Genomic DNA, 18,954 nt, shown 5'->3' on the forward strand with positions numbered 1-18,954 from the left:
CTAAATGCCACCTTGAACTGTGTCCCCTCCCCTGCCCATGTTGCTATTTAAGTGGGAATTAGCTCTTTTTTATTTGCCAAGCAGCTTCTCAAACACTCAGAGCTCCTGTTGGCACCTGAGGTGGTTTGTGGACTTTGGCCAGGCCCACAATGTTCTCTTAATGAATTCGGAATGAGACTTATTAATTGCTTAATATCTATTGTCCACAAGATCCTTGGTTCAAAGTGTCTGAATAACTGTTTTTAGGTAGCAAAAAAGAGGATACAGATAAGAGCACAGTTGGAACTCTTTGGTTACTTAATCAGTTGTCCTTTCTGAGGAAAGCTTTGCAACTTCATAGAATGCTAATGAGACAATGCATCGTACAGTAGCTTTATGGATATTAAAATTTGCATAGCTTGTGGAGGTTTAGTGAGACAGTTGAGAGTAAAAGAAGCAAGAGGATTTCACGCTTGTGTTTACTATCAAATGCTTTATCCGCATCAGTAATACTTAGAGCTGTTTGATTGTTCAGTGCACTTAGTGTGTGGCATCAGCTTCCAAAAATACCGGGATGCTTGTTCTTCCAGAAAAATGGAAGATTGCAATATTGCAATATTAAACTGCTGTTGTCATTATTAAGTTATATGGGTCTGACAGCAAAACAGTACCGTTTTACTTTCCAAGGTTGAATTAATAGCTGATATCACGGGGGCAAAGCATCACATATTTGACTTTTTTCAAAGTGAATTAGATGCTGACTCAAGTCGTCTTTTTCTTCCCCCAGTTTGGCAGGTGACACAGCTGATGGTGGTGTAAGGTTCTCTGCACTGATTTGTCAGTATGTCCCAACTGTGATCTGAAGCCAAGCAACTTCAAGGCTGAAAGGATCATTCAGTGTAGTCACTGATTTTCTGGAGACAGTATAAGATCAGTTCTTTTCATACCAGTCTTCCAGCTGCTATGAGATGGTGATGACTTTCAGGCATAACTGATGCAGACAGGATTCAAATCAGGTGAAAGTCTGATTGTTACTGGTTCCTAGAGGAGTCTTCCCCATGTTTATGTTTCTGAAAAGTAAATTTTTTTTGATAATGAGAACAAATGAACCAGCTGTTTCTAGGGCAAATCTTAAGAACTCCTGCTTACAATTGGCACCATCACTCTTTCAGAGCATGGTATATGCACCAATGAGTTCTCTGATGGCTGCCGAGTCCAATGCATGAATGACAGTCCCACCCATAGTCTGGGCATACCCGCACACTAGCTATGCTCTGAATCCGAGCAGCAGATTCTTTCCTCCTCTGATGCCGGTCATCACAAACTTGATCCAGTTCGCCTCACAGTGCCTCGCTCCATCTGCAAGTATTAGGTTGGGTTCCTTCCTTGGAATCCTGCAGATCAGTTTGTCCAGCTGTTGATAGGAGCTGTCCTTCTCATCACTAGCCCGCAGAGTTGGAGCATAGACACTAACAAGGTTGATGAATCCCTTCTGTAGTCTAACTCAAAGTGTCATGGTACTTATGGACACTTCAATCAGAGCTTCACATGGTGACAAATTCATTTCTGATGGCAAAATCTACACCATGCTCTCTCCTTACTCCTTCAGGTTTTACCATACTAGTACATGGCGTAGTCTTCTTCCTTTATTAAGCTTGTATCTGAGAGCCAAGTTTCCGAAAGAGTGCAAGATCAGTTCTGAAACATGCAAGCTCATTACTCAACACAGCTGTTTTCCTCAGATCTGAATCAAGATCAGAGTCATATCTGGGGTCACTATATTACAGCAAGCAATTCTGTTCTTAAAATCAGTTGAGCCAGGTTGTAAGTAGTGAGGCAAAGCTCGTTTTAGCCATCTTTTCTAGGGTTACCTTCATGCGAGGCAAACAGGCCATCCCTAAATAGGGTTGCTTGGAAATCTTGGTAGCTGCCTCAGGGCCTTTTTGCCTCTCAGATCCCTGTGACCATCTTGCCAAGGCCTTCAGCATGTATGCCTAAGCAGAGTTTTGAAGGAGCAGAGGCTGCCATAGACCTGTCATCCCTCCATTAGACCACTAAGCCAAAATTCAAAAGCCAGAATGAGTCTAGACATTCAGTGACACAGAGATTGTAGCTTCTGCTAGAAAGCAACTTGAATAGAGCTGCTAACTGCCTGTCACTTCAGCATGAGCACCTTTTTTGTCGGGGTGAAGTCCCTCAGCCTTTCTTCAACCAAGAAGTGTCCACAGGGCAGCGGAGGATGTAGTTTAATGTCATGCTCAGGGCATCCTGCTTACAGTGGTGGTAATTTATAGTTTCTTGAGGAAGTGATATAATTATACCTGGCCACCTTTCGAAGTGCTCTTATGTAGCATCAGCCTCCCCTTTCTTCCCATTGTTGCCTTTTATTCTGCCTTCCCAGCCTCTTATGTATTTGGCTGTGTACACTATACTTAGCTTACCAGACAGTCCAGAACCCTATTAAAGCTGAAATGCTGGTTCACATCTGGATGCTAGTAACTGCTTTAAATAGGGTTCTCTCCTTCTTTCCCCTTTCCTGAAATGTGATATCTTTACAACAGTAATTTTACCAAACTAGAAGGAGAATTCAGATTTATAAGATAACATTCTAGGTAGATATTGTAATTCCTGGATTTATGTATTGTTTCTTTGCCATTTTTGCTGGAATATCATAGTCCTCCCAGGAAGAGTCTGAAATTAGACCTCATCTGGTTACCTGTTCTTTTTATGTCTTCCCAGGTATATTGTTTGGTCTGTTTAAATGAGTCTGTAAGCCTATTGGACATGAAGCATCTCCCTCTGAGTTACAGCTTTGAGCACACTGTCAGCATTCAATAAATAACATTAATAATAGAAAAAGCAGAGGATGGAGCCATCTTAACTTTGAAGTTTGTTTGTGCTGCTGTATGTCACAAATTTAAGAGAGTCCGTGTCCTTAACATATCCACATGGGATCCCGTTAACTAGTTTGTTAGGCTCCTTGTTGCCCAGGTGATATAGGAAGCTATAAAGTGAATTTTCTTCTTTTCATCATATTTGTCAAGATCTTACGTTTCTATTAATGACACTTCTTATTGGATAACTTTGACCTAAACATAAGCTTGGGTGTCACGCAGAAAAGATCAAAACAGGTTTTCAACTGTAACCGCAAAAACAAAAGTTTTGAATGGTTGTAGATTATTCACAGCTTTCATGAAAACAGTGCAATATGATGGAAAAAAATATGTACAGTATAATAATGAAATGATATAGCTAAAACACTCCTCTTTGCAATATGTATAATACCCGCTGCAGGTGTCTGAATGCAGAACATTCATCCACTAGTGAGACAGGCTAGTGAATACGTGACAAACATTGTTTCAACTAATATGAATTTCACTGTATTTCTATAAACCACTCTGAGTTTGCCTGGTTGTAATTGTGAATTCAGCCTACATCACTTTTAAAGTTATCAATATGTGACACTCATTACAGGCCTCTATTATATAAGCTGTTCTATGCAGGACCCTGACATAAGTTGCCTGCAAGTCTGATGCCCTGCACTTTTGTAGCTAAAATGTAAACCTTTGCCTTAGTTAAAGATCCTGGGTTTCTTAATCTAGAGACTGCAGAAGATTCGTAAACCTCTATGAATTACCAGCTACAAGGGACTAGAGCAAGATGTTAGTTGAGTTATATTTTCATAGTTCTGTTCTTCTCTGAAGTGGCTACTAGGTCTTTAAGAAAGGGACCCCTCTCTTTCTTTGATCTGCATAATGCCAGGCACTTTCTTTGGAACTCATCCAGTGAAGAATAATGTTAGATGTGTAACACTGTCTCCCAGGTAACATAAACCTCTCTCCATTGGCAACCAGCTCTATATCAGGATACTGTCATTTTACTTGTTCTACCTACCTATTGGTGCAATTTGTTCCATGCCTCAGTTGAATTCTCCTGTCCTGAGGCCATGTACAAATGGTTTGAAGATGATCAAAAGTCTTAAAAATATTTTTTCAGTGGGGAAGGAAGAATGGACCTTACCAACGCAAGGTTCAGAATCATTATTTATGGCATAAGTCTTTCCTAGTCTCCCATTAGGCTGTGTAGTTTTCAATGGCAAGAGAGTAACTTTAGATTACCCCAGTCCCAAATCTTTAAACAATGGAATGCACATACCAAGAAAAGTGTTCCGACTTAGCTGCTGTTTTTTCAGTTTGCTTATCTGATTATGATTAAGCAAGCTGGTGTTTATAGCATAGGCCTTGACCTTGGTGTTTGTTCAAATGGGTAAGGATATAGAAGATGAAGAAATCTCTTAGTAAGCCTGTCTTAACTGTATATTACCATAATATTTTTGTGTTAACCTTTTGATGGCCTGGCTCTGCCACAGCCCAAAAAATAGCTTTCTTGTAAGGCAAATGCATTTAAAATTTATATTTTAATAGATGCTATATTGTTTAGATATCTTGGGACTAGAACATAGAAAGTCAGACCCAATGATCCATCTAGCCCTGTATCATGTCTCCAACAATGGTAGGAGTGGATGCTTTAGATCAATGGTTCTCAACCTTTTTCAAACTCAAAGCACCCCTTAGAAAATCCCAGCTCCTACTTTTCATTCACTCTTTGACTACATAAAAAATGGGACAGCAAGTCTTCTGTTGCAGAAACCCAGAAAGACCCCACAACAGGTTAGATTATTTTTTAACACTATAGATTCCTATTTTAAACCTCTGGGTTTATCTTGTGAATCATGTTTTTGCACCTAACATTACAAACATCGTGTGGCATCCATGGCACCCTTGAAAGGATCTCAGGTATTCTCAACCAAGGTGCCACAAAACCCCGGTTGAGAATCATTGCTTCAGAGGGCGAGCACTGAACTAGGTATATCAAGAGTAATCTCTCCCCTGTAAGCATTCCTATCCTGTTGGTTTTGTTCAGCCAAGCACTCAAACCAGAAATTAAATTTGCAGCATTGGATTACATTGGCTATATGAATTAGGTGTTAAATGTAAACAGTTATAGCATAAAAATGCTTTGAGATGAGGAACTCCAGAAATCTTCTCCTGTCATACTCCAAGCTCCTGGTGAGCTATAGATAGAGTATTAATTAGTCAAGGTTGGTTTAGTGTGAAATTCATAAGAAGCACAAGCTGATATGGATGGTGCAGCCTTTGATCTTCCTCCTTTCATGTAGTGGAACTGTCCTCTATACAGCTCTCAGAAAAAGGACTTTATATTAAATGTGAGCAGGCAAGGTTGGGACAAACATTCACCTGGGTGTTTGTTCTCAGTGATGTTTCATATAACTAAAATACTCCATTTTCACTGTTGTTCCTACCAAGTTTTGACTCTACTCTAATATGGTTTGCTTTCTTTGAAAGGCTTATTTTGCTGCAAAGCTTATTCTTCTGGATTATTTAGGGAACCCACAGTGAAACAAATTCAGTGCAAGTCGCAAAAATGGATAAGAGATTCCTGAAACACGGCTGCTCCTGAGGCAGTTGTATTTTAACCAAACAATTTTTGTATGTTTAATTTATGTAGGTGAGGAAGGAGATAAAAAAGAGTCTTTAAAAATTGATTTTTTTTAAAAGAGGAAACATGTATACTTCTGTTTCAAAGAAAGTAGCTTTGTGGCATCAGATGCAACTGTCAGAATGAAATAAGCTATATGGTATGTCCCCAAGTTATAATTTCATATTGCAGTAATTTTTGCTGATCAAACAGCAAAGTTTAAGGCAACTTGCTGTCAGCATGAAAAAAAGCCTCCAACCAGAAAAGGCCTTAATTTCTAATGAGGAACAGTTGGGGTAGTGTGTGCAGAACTGCAGAGTCAAAGCGTTTTTTAAATATTCTATAGCTCAAGGACTTGGCTCATCTTCAAACATTTGTAACTACAAAAGGATGGATAATCCTGCCAGTGAATGTGCCCCATCTAGGGGCAAGAATGTGAAAATTCATTAAAACAGGTAAATCCAAGACAAAGTAGCAGCATTTCCTTGGCATGCAAATGCATCCTTTCTACCTCCACTGAGAAGTGATTTCTATTCCAATTTATGGAATCAAAGACTGTCATTTCTTCCAAATTTCATTTTCCTGATTAATGGTATGAATGTGGTTTGTGACATAAGTAGCTAGGCTTAAATTTTAGGCTGTAAGTTACTTAAATCTTAAACTGCAGTACTAAAGATAAAGTGCTGCTGCTGTTTTCTCAATGCAATCCTTGGGACTTCTGTGGTGAGAATTATTTTGTACTGTTTACAAGCTGTGACTCCTATTGAAAGTTTTGTAAAACTCCTGAGTCTTCATCTGATCATTATCTGAAACATGAGTAATGACTATCTGAGGCTAAAAAATGGATAACTTTACATTCACTGCTAAATGTCTTTGTCGTTATGGCAGAACAGCATGTGGTGTAAATGAGATTCAAATGTGAAGTTTGAGATATATGGTAGCATACTATAGATTCAAAACTTTTTCTGATTTTTAATTGTTTCTGTAAACTCCTGTTTACCTTTCGTACCTTTATGTGATGATAACTCAGCTCTCTTCTACATGGATTGGCAGAACTATCTAAATGGGTGATTAAGTCTCCCATTAGCAGTGAGAATCTTTTGAGCCAACTTCAGCATTTTTGCTGGGTGGAGGGCCTCTGCAACAAATTTTCTTTTCTCTGTGCCTTTTTTCCTGGCTCACCCACAACCTGATGTAACTGGCTTAGGTTTGTAATTTATCAAACTCACAAAATGCCCCAAATATTTTGGGATGAGTTAGTGAGCTGAATCTGTGAGTTGCATTTCAATTTAAAGGACTCATTTTGTATGAAGTGTACGAGAGAATAACATCTCTCTAAGTTCTTACACCACCACTGAAGTAATTACGCTTACTTCTTTTTTCTTTCAGTTTTTACCATCTTTCCCTGATGAAAAAGAAAGAAACATAGTTTCTTTGTTGTGTTTTTTTAACAAACCCCAAGCTTTTTATATAACTTTATATCCCGCAAATCCAGGGGCTGCTGAGCCTACATGGCATTAAGCTGTGCCTCTACATGAACACAAGAGTTTCAGAGATTTCTGGTGGTTTGCTTTTAAATATAATAGGCATTTATACTAGTGTTTTTCCTCTTTCTCCCAAAGGTGCTCTTACAGAGTGCTATGATGAACTGGGCAACAGATACCAACTTCCAGTCTACTGCCTGGCCCCACCCATCAACATGATAGAGGAGAAAGGAGACCTAGAGACTCTAGATATTCCTGATCCACCACCCAATTCTGGGCATGAATGCCAGCTTCGCTTACGTCTTTCCACAGGCAAAGACCTCAAACTTATGGTCCGCAGTATGGACACGGTGTATCACATGAAGAGGCGGCTACATACAGCGGAGGGAATGGAGCCCAGCAGCCAGCGCTGGTTCTTTTCAGGCAGGCCGCTTGCAGACAAAATGAAACTGGAGGAGCTGAAAATACCGAAGGACTACGTGGTGCAAGTCATTGTGAGCCAGCCCTTAGCAAACCCAGCCCCAGTGGAAAACTGATCCTTCTTGTTTGTTGATTCTTCTTTCCTTCTTCTCTGTCACGTGGGATTATTTTCACTGCTCTCATTTTGGGGTTTTTTTCCTACTAAAGGATCGGTTCTAAGAAAAGACCAGCAAAAAGAATTCCATCTGTGATGGAGCTTTGCAAAAACAAACACACACAAAAAATAGTAACTGTCCCTTGGGATTTGCCTGATCTACCCTCACAAGAAATGCAGAGCAAGAGCAATGAAGGAGATGTAGGGTATATGGGTGGGGAAGAGATTTGTCACTTAATAAAAATGTAGTGACACTTGGAACTGTAGGCAGTGTGCTGATGCATGGAGAGAGCACTTTTATTAGAATAAAAATAAACCAAATGGTCGTATTTCAGGAAATCAGCACCGCTTACAGTTCATCCAAGAAGCATAGCTGTTCACGGTAGTTCCAGGCTGCTAGCTGTTTCTGTTTTGGCTTAACTCATGCTTTGTCAGATTACTCCTGGGACATAGTGAAACTTGTCCGGAAAGAGTTGGACAGAGGGATGGATCTTTTTGTTGCTTCCTAATTCTGTGTTCCACCCTAAATGTGGCTCCTCTTAATGTTCAGACCAACAAATTTTAGTACATTCCAAGATGTTGGCACACAGTCCCATGCCATTGCTGGCTTCAGTGTGTTGGTAATGCTGCCTTCTGAAGCATTGGGCAATAATTTAGTAAATGTACACTTTAAAAAACCATTAATGTACTGTACTGTACTGTACTGTAAACTTACCTGCTATTAGGGTAACTTGTCCTACAGTTTCGGGCTGACTGGCATCTGAATACATGCCTACCCAATTACTGCATACATTTCAAGCTTGTAAAACAAACTTAACAAAAGGCGAGCTGATCACAAAAGATGCACTGACCTGGGATTAAGAAACAGAAGAATGACCTTTATCAGCAGACACTAGTATGCAGGCTGTAATAGTCTAATCTCAGTTATACCCAAACATGACTGATTGCTGTTTTCTCCTTGCTAAAATCTCAGATGGCACACACTGTGGAAAATGGTAGGAAAGAAAATATAAAGCACACTAAGTTTTAGTTATTCATTTGACTGCTTGTAGAAATAGTAGTTGTTCTCAAGGTCTGTTTTGGACTTGCTGACTTTATAGTCAATAAAATTGGAAATATCCTCACTGCATTGGCAGCTCAGGACATAGTCCCTAGGTTTAATACTCTTGCTTTTCCCTTCAGAATGCAAAAGGAGTCCCTTTTTGTGGGACTAGATAAATCCCTTTCCTAAAGTTTTGGACAACAGTTATAGTTTTCACCTATTAAAATTAAAATTGAAGAGGATGTTGAGAAAATAAATCTAATTACTGAGTAGTGTCTTGCTTAAAAAAGAAACTGAATTTGTTCCTTTAGTGGCTCTTTGCGTTTCTGCCTCTGTGGTCTTTCTTTCACTGAAACAATTTGCCCCATCCCTATTAAATACCAAGTTTAAGTTTACAGTCATTGCTCATTTAAATTACTTTGTTCCTCCCAAACTCCTATTTTATCTATTCAGCCTTTATTATTTTCTTTCTTCCATCCCTAAATCTACACGCATCAAGTGTGGCTCTTAATTCGCTGTGATAATAGAGTCATTTTTAGTATACACATTTTTAAACTTGCAGTGAAAAGCTGCTTTAGTAATGCCATAAAACTTAATTTCACATTCTTGAAGGAGCTTGTTTCTTTTACGAACTGCAATATAAAGTTGGAACGAGCACAGTTCACTTGGACTGCAAGCTCGTGAGACCTTCCAGACTACCCAGATGCTTCATACATTTCAGTAGCTAGGTGGCGCAGTGTGTTTGGTGCACTAGACTACCTCTTTGGAAGCCCCAAGATCCCTTTTTTTTTCTTTTTTTTTTTTTACTTCATGATATACAAGCATGAACTTAAGTTTCATCTTAGGCACCATACTATATGTGTCCAAAAAAATCCCCAGAAAGCTCCTTTGCAAAATTCACTACTGACCATTTACTTGAGGAAGGCTGAAGCCTGGCAACAGTTTCATGGAGTGCATTGACTCAGCTCTCATGAAGGAGCCTGTATTTAATCTCTTACTTCTCATTAACACTAAATTGACTTCCACATTTATTTTTTAATATGAGAAAAAGTTAAACAAATAAACCCTGATCTATACAATTTTTTTTTTTTGAATTGCTTTTGCCCATAGTGGTGATTGAACTTTCACAGTAAACTCTGGATTTTTAAGACAAAATCCAGCTCATACACATTGAATCTTTCACAGTATGTATTTTGCTTCCTGAAGGGAAAACTAATAGTGGATTTCTGCAAAAAGGCCTTAAAATTTCATGGGTTTTAACACTTCAAATGGTGCTTGGTAAGACAAGAGATGCTATGCTTATCTGAGTGATGGGTAGTAATTTCCTACCAGGAGCAGCACGTCTTTTAAGACACAGTATAAATCTTTGTTTAGCTTGTTTTTATGACACAGTTTCCCTGTAACCACTTCTAGAAGAGGGGAAAAGTGCTACAGCTATTCAAAAGGAGCAAAGTTGTAACTAGGATAAAAAGATTTTGTACCTCCCATCCTTTTGTAGGATGTATTTTCACACACAGTTTAATTGTTACCAAATATAGTTTTTAATAATACAAGTTTCTGACAGTTTGAATGAATTTCCACACATAGTTTGAGACGCTTCAGCTGTAGAATGTTGAACTGTAACATGTAACAAGATTTTACATAAAATAATTTAGTGAAGGGGACTGAGGAGAGGATGTATTAAGTTCTGTATTTACTTGCATATCATATGCATCTTTCCCTCAAATATCAGCCCTCAAAAATTGGGATGCGTGTCTTAAGCAGGGAAGTGGATTTTCTGCATCAGAATTGAAGCCTAGTGGCTGCCATGAAGCAATGGGCTTCTTCCCTTGTCCAGAAAGGAGGGGCAGAGTGCATCCTTCAAGGTCACAGTTGTTTTAACCCTATTACTGCTGCTAAGCTGTAGAACTGTAGTTCTGACTGCACTCCGCTTGTTTGGGACCAGCATTCAGCTATGTTCATCCCATGATGTAGCAGTTAAGATTCTGGAAAAAATCTTTCTTTTTCAGTCTTTCTTCTCAAAACAAGTTGTCTGTATTATTTGGGGGGATATGGTGTATGAATAGATATGATACCTTTGATTGGTCTTCATGAATGTAGGGGTGAGCATTTCTGGTTATGATCACTGCTGGAACCATTTTCTAAAAATATACTCTCCTTTACTCACTCCTTCTGTTCTCTTTTCCTGCAAGCACACATCTAAAAAAACAAGCAATCTGATGGCAAAACCATTTTCTTAGATATGAAAGCAAATATTAACTTTCTCCGTCCTCCTGATAAACTGCTATATATTACCCCCATCCACCCAACTGGAAACAAAGAAATGTCATGCAATACATGTCAGAAGGTGTAATGATTCTCCCAATAAGAAGAGGAGACAGTTTCTGAGAGCATACATATGTAGGTATGTGGTACTGGTTAAACGCATCCTATATAGACAAAAATGTGGCTATACACATTGAAGGAATACTGCACTTCTGTCTAATCTGTAAGATGGATGGTTTCGGTAGTCATGCAGAATTCTCTTCTATGAACACAAATGCAAGGGACTGAATTCTACCCTCCGCTGAATTTATGCATCGTCCACTGCACTTGGTGAGATCTTTGTACGTGCATCTCGGAGCAGAATGGGTCATATGCATGTTAAAATGCAGCTTCTGGCTACAAACTTGCCCTCACCAACGCAGTGAAAAAGTCTTGCCAGCTGCTGGCCTGAAAACCTAATGGTCTCAAACCGAACAATTTCTGTTCATTGCACAAGGAAGGTAAATATGTGCAAATGCAGGTGTATATGATTTTATTTTAATACGTACATTCAGATTTGGTCAGGACTAGCTGACAGGTAGTAGTACAAGTGTGGTGTTCATTTTATAGCATTGGCATCCTGCCCAAAGTGCTGCATTACAGAGTACAGTGTCCTTGGCCACAAGTATATAACCAGGGATGCATGTATAACAAACACAACATCAGGTAAAACAGAGAACAGACAAATGAGCAGCAATAGGACAAAGTTTTCATTCGACCCACAAGTCCACTGTATGTCACTCTTGATTAACTTTGGCCATTAAGTGATTCCAGTGGGTTAAATTTTTATGCACAGTTCTGAGGGTTTTTTTGTACTTGTTAATGCAAAAGTGTCACTTACCCCTGACCGAGAAGGGGCTGGCTGATTTCTCCACTCCTGATATAGTTTTAAGGTCAAGGAGCACTAACACTACATCTATATTGCTGCAAAAGAATGACTAGAAATGGAACAAATATCTAGCTCTGCTACAGGGACCCCCATATATTTTTCCACAAAAAGAACAAGCAATTACTCTCATCCATAGCATGTAAGTTTGGATTATGGACCACTTCATTAGCCGGTTGTGTATTACAATAATGGAATACACAGGAAATTCTTATTTGGGACAGTAACAACATTTTCAGCTTAAAACCAACAATTTCTTTGCCTCTGGAGATGGGAAATGTTTTGGAAAATGAAGTTCTAGTTTTTAATGGTAGTTGGCTGGCTGTAAGTAATGTTGAAATAAAAGACTCCCTTTGTTTTTCACAAAAAGTTGCATCTTTTCACTTGGGGAGAACCAATCAGGCTTCACATTGACATGAGAAAACAACATGGTCAATTTATATAATATTTGATAAAGCAGGTGGCCTATTGTTGATAAAATATAGATATATCATACATGCTTCTGCATCTATCTATCCATTGTTAATTTTTAAAAAAGAAAAAGAAAAAATTCTATTAGTTGATGCAATGATGGGCTGCTTTGAACCAGAGAATTGTGAAAGCATTTTAGCTGCATAAGTGTTAATAAATTGAATGCTATACATTTGTCCATCTCACTCGTATTCATAAATGCAAATGCTAACGTTTCATTTCTGACTCTTGGTTTATAGTTCTCAGAATCTTTTGTATGTCATTGTAAATATGTTCTTAAAGGCCTTGCACCTTATGCAGAAAATGTTTACGTTTAAAAAAAACTTTTTATAAAGGACTCTTGATTTTTTTTTTTTCTCCCTATAATCTACTCTACTTGTTTGAAATGGAAATAATTTCCATTAGTGAAACAAGCTTTCTCTCCTGACTTCCCCAAATGTATAAGCCTAGAGGATAACTGCTTGTTAATGTTGGGCATAGCATTTTTTTGGAGTAGGGAATTTGGATGTTTGAGAAGCAAGGTCTAAAGAACTTGATTTTTGGAAACTGGGTATATTTTGTGCAGTCCACAAACTGTTTAAAAAGAGAAGGAAAGAAAATAGGTAGTAGGTTTTGGCACTGCCCCTTAAACTTTTTTTAGCCCTCTTAGGAACTTGATGAAATTTAAAACAGACTTTTCCACCAACTTTGTTTCTGTTTTGTCCCAAAGGTGATGAATGGCCTAATTTGCACAACTACAACATTTTGGTCTGTTAATGGCTCTGTATAGAGTCTGCCTGTTCAGAACTTCCATTTTCACAAAGCTTTCTTAACTGCTCCATTTTGCAAATGGATTTTCTCCTTTCATGTTTCATCAGTTTAAATATTCTTCAGCTGTGTAGATGCAGTTTCTATAGGAAATGGTAAAGTATAGCCCCTGAAAGTCTTTGGGGCTATACTTATCCTTCCAGAGGAATATAATTGTGTACACACCACAAAAAACTCAAATAATTTGAAGGCAATGGATTTTAACCCAACTGGGTTTCTTACTATGGACTTTGAAACTATTCTTAAATATGTCAATTGTGCTGTCCATGAAAAAGTGTATTGCTATCCTTTTGAGCAGAGCCATTTGTTGAGAATCTATCCAATAGAATGCTGTATTTGTACATTAAAAAATGAAGATGATTGGATCAGAACCACGTGGCAAATAGAGAACTTAAAATCCTGACTCCTGCCTTAAATTTCTGGTTTATCTGGGGTTCCAAAAAGTTTTTGGTTTTTTTCTAGTTAGTAATTACTGTTCTTATTTTTAATCCCTTTTATTTTTTTGACCGCTTGAATCTGACTGGAGGATGGCTTAAGGAAATTTTAAAGCAAATGAAATCTCAGCTGATGTGGCTTTATTAAAATAACAGAATATGGTCTTATATGAAGGACCCTAATTGTGCCTCTCTCTAAGTCCAGGGAATGTCAGAAAACTGGGGATGGACTTTGACCAATGACTAAAATTGTGCATTAGTCCGCTGGAAGTTTGTAAAACACTTCACTTTCACATGTTATGAGCAAGGGACTTAAGTTTATGTCCTCTTTGCCTCATGGTAGTGGCTTCCAAAGATGGCTGGTACCATCAAATTTGTACTTCTTGAATAAATATCTTCATTTTTATGGTAAATCTTTTTTGTACGCAGTTTGTTGTGTGCGTGCCATGTAACAAAGAAATATTCATATTAAGTAGGATAAGGTGCTAGATTTGGTACTGATGCAAAAAACAACACAGTTCCAACAGGTTGTGAGAGAGAGATGAGGGAATTTCAGTGATGTGACTTTTTTTTCTTGTAACTTTTATAAAATTAAATCTTTTAGAACTGAACCTATTCATTGTGCAAGACACGCTCTGGTTCCTTCAGTCCACTAAATAAGTCTTCACCTATCTGGAGATGCTGTGAACATTGGGTTACATTTAAGATACATTGTATATTTTGTTGTACCTTTGTTACTTGGTTGACATATCACATTCGTGTGCACACACATTTTTTAATAAACTGCAAAGCACAAGTAGGTTGTCTTTAAAATGTAAATTATGTGAAATTTTTACATAGGAGATATCTATAACAATGAGAGCAAAACATCATGAATTTCTAAGAGTTGGACATGCTGTATAAAATTCCCTGTATTTAAAAGGAAAAAAAAGGCAAAAAGAAATAACTTTTTTCCTGGATTTAAAAATAAAATTAATACTGGAAACGCCATGCCTTAAGAAACAAACTCGGTGTCATTTTTTTGTTTAGGTTACTTGATTCTGGTGTATCCCTCCAATCTTTAGACAGATAGATAGCCAGCCATAGAAGGTTACAATGCTAAAATCCTAAAGATAAATATGAAAAAATTCTTCTAGCACAGTGGTGTCAGAGAGATGCCCTGCAAAGCCCTATCTTTGGGTTTGCAATGCTGCCCTTGGGTCTTGGACTGGACTTCCACGTGGTGCACATTGGATTCACCCCCTGTGCTGTATGCACAGGGGACTGGGGAGGCACCCACTGCACGCAGCACATGGGGCCAGTCTGGGACATACGGTATATGTGACACTTGCACCAGATCAGCCCCATGTGCTGGGTCCAGAATGCAGGGCCAGTCTGCATGCCCAATCCAGCTCCATGCCATTCAGTTTGACACCCATGATCAAGCAGCATCTTTCTGGGAAATAAGGTTTGCAACCACTAAATAAACAAGCTCTTGGGGAAGGACAGAAAAGAGGCCAAAAGGTAAGTTACTCCAGCACCCACAAAATACAGCAATATCTCCATCACCGCAACACTGAGTGGTTTGATTACACTTTTTGGCCAGGGACAGAAATTACACATAAATCAGTATAAGATGTTGGAAACTAGTTCAAATCTGTAACACAGCAGGTGAGTGCACATGAACCACTTTCAAAATGGCCAAAGCTGGTGTCAGATACACCTGGATGGATATAGTATCAGACTTAACTAATTTAAGTTAAATTGGTTTACTGAACTTCTGTCCCAGATCTTCTCCAGATTCAAGTTAGCTCACAGTCCTGCAGCATCCAAGGATGCTTTGCATCTGCCCTGCAAACCTCCTGTTGCAGGGTGGGTGGGCTAGCCTTGGCCCAAGCTGTCTGCTCCAGCTGAGCGGGGAGGTGTGCTGCAGTGCCCCCTGGCTTCTAGCCTGGCCCAGTGCGGGCATGTGGCTGCATTTCTGGAATCAAAAGTGAATGTGTGTTCACTTGCTTATTGATTCAATCTCTGCAGCCTGGACTGACCTGCAAAGATTGAATCAATTCAGCCTTGGTCTTTTTTGACAGTCTGTACTTACTTAGACTTTCTAGTATTTGGAAGTTTCTGAATACCCCAGGTTATTTGGATGGTGTAGTTGCCCTGTAGAATGAAATATCATTATGGCCTTTTAACTAAGCCAGAATTTGTAGACTTGATTAAATTATGAATTATCCTTTTTTGGTTCATCTACTCCCTTTCTCATCCTCCATTAACTCTTCTTCATGAATAGGTACAAGGTTTGAGTGTTTTCATAGCACAATGTAGGAAAACCAGCTGAACCAAATGTAAAGAAATAAACATAAGGGTTGTTCTTGAAGTCCTTTATGGCTTTCTTTCCTTTTGTGGTAGGGGAAGAACAGATATGCTTATAACATATCTTCAAGACTTGAATACCAACTTCCATTCTTTGTGGGGTGTTGGTTGTAGCCGTGTTGGTCTAAGGACGTAGGCAGAGAAGGTTCTTTGGGTAAATGTGACATCTTTTATTAGACCAAATAGTTGGAAAAATTGTTCTTTGCAAGCTTTCAGGCACAAATACCCTTCTTCAGGCATAGGGGGAAGAGTCTGCTGTAGTTTTGTATTCACCTGGATGGAATAGAAGCCAATATGCAAATTGCAGGTCTAGGGTTATTGGATGGCAGGCAGGTTATAATGTGCCATAAATCCAATGTCTGTATTTAGGGGTGCTGCAAGGTCCCATGAAGGGTGCCCAGGAAATATGAGAAGATAAGCAAAGTGTGACAAGATAAGCAAACAAAGGCATGCATAGGCTTCAGGTGTGAGGAGATAAGCAGATAAGGGAAGCCTCAGGTTGTCCCTGCCTGGCTACTTCTCCACCCCCGTTTCTTGCCCCTCTTTAAGGAGGTAAACACTGTAAGTAATACATAAGTTTTTTAAATGGGGTGCCACTCAGTTCCCAGAAGTTAAAGGAGTACCTGAAGTCTATAACAAGGGGTGCCTCAAGTCTGAAAAGTTTAAGAACCACTGGTCTAAAGGGAAAGTGAATTTCAAGTCAAAAGGTACATAATAGCTGAATCTCAGTCTTGGTTGCTTCTGGAAAAAAGAGTGAGGTCCAGAGCTTGGTTACACTTAGCACTTGTGTGTATATAAAACTAAATACAAACCATTGTGCAGCTGCTGTAGTTGTGACTATAGTTGACGTATACAGTTTATAGTGTTGAGGGCATTTAGCACACATTCCTAATGGACATGGGATAAATGTGCTTTGTGTTTGTGAATATACTCCAGCTTTCATCTGTAGATATTCAGTTATCTCTCTCTATACCAGACTACATAATCTATGTAGGCTTAACTGGGGAAAGTGTTAACCCTGCTATCCTGGCCAGACTCCAATACGGTATTTACCTTCCAAAATCCCATCAGAAGTTTGTATTCTTTCCTTCTAGTCCCAAGCCCCTGAGTAGGACTAGTGTGCACTGTGTTACAGACTTGCCTGAGTTTGGTCCCCATGGGTCACGTTACAGCAGAAAGTAAAACAACCCTGAGTTGAAGCGAGTCTTTGGCTTAGTCTACACCACTACAGATTTTTGCTGGCACAGTGACATTTGGAATATTGGCAAATACCCTGGGGTAGGTGAAGCTGTATCAGCAGAAAAGGGATATTATTGGCTTAATTTAGATCATTCAGGGAAGTGACCTACCTACACCAACCAAAAAAACCTCATTAGCATATGCTGTGCCTTTGATAGGGTGCATTGACAACAGCAGTATAGTGACATAGTACAGAAGCTCAAGGTCTCATTCTGCTCCTTTGTTATATTGGTGTGGATTTACCTCAGATAATGCAGTAATTCAGGGTCTAAAATTGGAGCCCTGAGGGGTACCTAGTTAAAAATTTGGCCAGTTCTTTTTTTGTGGGGGGAAATATCTTTGGCTATACAAATGACTTGGAGAGAAACAGATTAATCTTGGTAAGATATCTTTGGCTATAAAAAATGACTTGGAGAGAAACAGATTAATCACCACTATTCCACCCTGGCTTACTTCTAAAACCTGCATCTCTCTCTAGACAAGCCCAAAAGGTTAAGGTTTCAATAGCTTAATTACCTCAGTTTGCTTAGAGCAGAGCTCTGTGACTTTGGGGAAAGACATAAACTGGTATTTTTCTCATGAGTTGCACACCTACACTAAGGTTAAAGTAACAACCCTTGGCAGAAGTCTGGAAAATGTTGTTTTTTTTTTTATTTAGCTGTCATGCTATGCCCTTACATTTTTAATTATATTAGGTGGGGCTTCAAACTGAGTTCAATGGAATTTAAGCACTGATGCTATTGAATTCAGTATCCCAGTTGCAAGCATACAGTGAAACAGGGAATTGGATTTATTAAACTGGGGTTTTTTTATATTCAGGCAATGAATGGTAAATATTTAACATAAGAAAAGCCCATCCCTTCTGTTCTCTTTTCACATGGATTTAATTTTAATTATTTTAACAAAGAAAATGGCATTCCCTGCAATTGACTCCATTCTCCACAACAAAAGTAACAAGGTTGCAGGGAGACTGGCCAAATCCTATTCCCTGCTCCACTATTTTTAATAGAAACATCTTAATATGGAGCAGAAAACAGTAAAGTGGAGGAAAAAGCAGACACAAATGAGTGAATCCAGTGGTCGATGGATGATCCAGCTGTGTTTGTTGGCTTTATTTCATCTATCTTCAAAGGAGGTAAAATTGGTGTGTTGGGGTAGGTGTTCTGTCTCAAGCAAACACAGTCTATTCAGGGGATAGGCCAGGTCACCATACTCCGAAACTCAGGCAGTTTGATATAGCAGGGAAGGAGTGACACCAATATCAACACCCTATTGGGGGTGAAATATGAGGCATGAGGCGGAAGTCTAAATTGCATCAGCTATTCCATATGGAATGACACCAGATGCAATTTTGCACTTTCATATGGTATGAGACAAAATTATACATATGGGCAATGGTTTGCGCCATTACTTGCATTATCCATTTGTTAGCTGGTGTGTTAAACTCACCCAAAAACTTTTGCTAGGGAAGGTGGTTATCTGGGGCCCTACTTTAAATAAAACCCGGGTACTTTACCAGTGGAATGGGTAGGTATTTATTTTGGTGAGGTTTATTTTTTACTTTTCTTCAATATGGTACTTTTTTTCTCCTCCTTTTTCTGCTGTCTGTCAATGCAGAAGATTGTGAACATCTTGAACTCCTTGTAGTTCAGGGACTAGTTTTTGAAGGAGAGAAAAATAAAATAGTATTTTAGCAAGATAGTGAAGATGGGTGCAACCCTAGTTTCAGACATGAACCTGATCTACAACTAGGGCTCTGGATTCCTCAATCCTGCTCAATACTGTTTCTATGCACACTTTGAGGAAGTGGGATCTGGATTTAATACCCTACACCCATCTCAGATAGACACTTTACTAAGTAATGCACTGCTCAGTGACTTTTA

General features: G+C 38.9%; 2 protein-coding genes across 2 annotated transcripts in view; one reads left to right on the forward strand and one right to left on the reverse strand.

Annotated features, from left to right (window-relative positions):
* Positions 1-13,893, forward strand: part of UBTD2 (ubiquitin domain containing 2) — a 51,273-nt gene extending 37,380 nt beyond the window's left edge. The window contains exon 3 of the mRNA XM_019534722.1: positions 7,101-13,893. Within this exon, the coding sequence (XP_019390267.1) occupies positions 7,101-7,498 (398 nt within the window). The 3' untranslated portion in view covers positions 7,499-13,893. The remainder of the gene's footprint in view (positions 1-7,100) is intronic.
* A 4,645-nt stretch (positions 13,894-18,538) lies between these two features.
* EFCAB9 (EF-hand calcium binding domain 9) overlaps positions 18,539-18,954 on the reverse strand; it is a 6,079-nt gene continuing 5,663 nt past the window's right edge. Inside the window, exon 4 of the mRNA XM_019535381.1 lies at positions 18,539-18,726. Coding sequence (XP_019390926.1) covers positions 18,622-18,726 — 105 coding nt within the window. The 3' untranslated portion in view covers positions 18,539-18,621. The remainder of the gene's footprint in view (positions 18,727-18,954) is intronic.

This window comes from Crocodylus porosus, unplaced genomic scaffold (assembly GCF_001723895.1).
Source record: "Crocodylus porosus isolate Cpor-Errol unplaced genomic scaffold, CroPor_comp1, whole genome shotgun sequence".
NCBI lineage: Eukaryota > Metazoa > Chordata > Crocodylia > Crocodylidae > Crocodylus > Crocodylus porosus.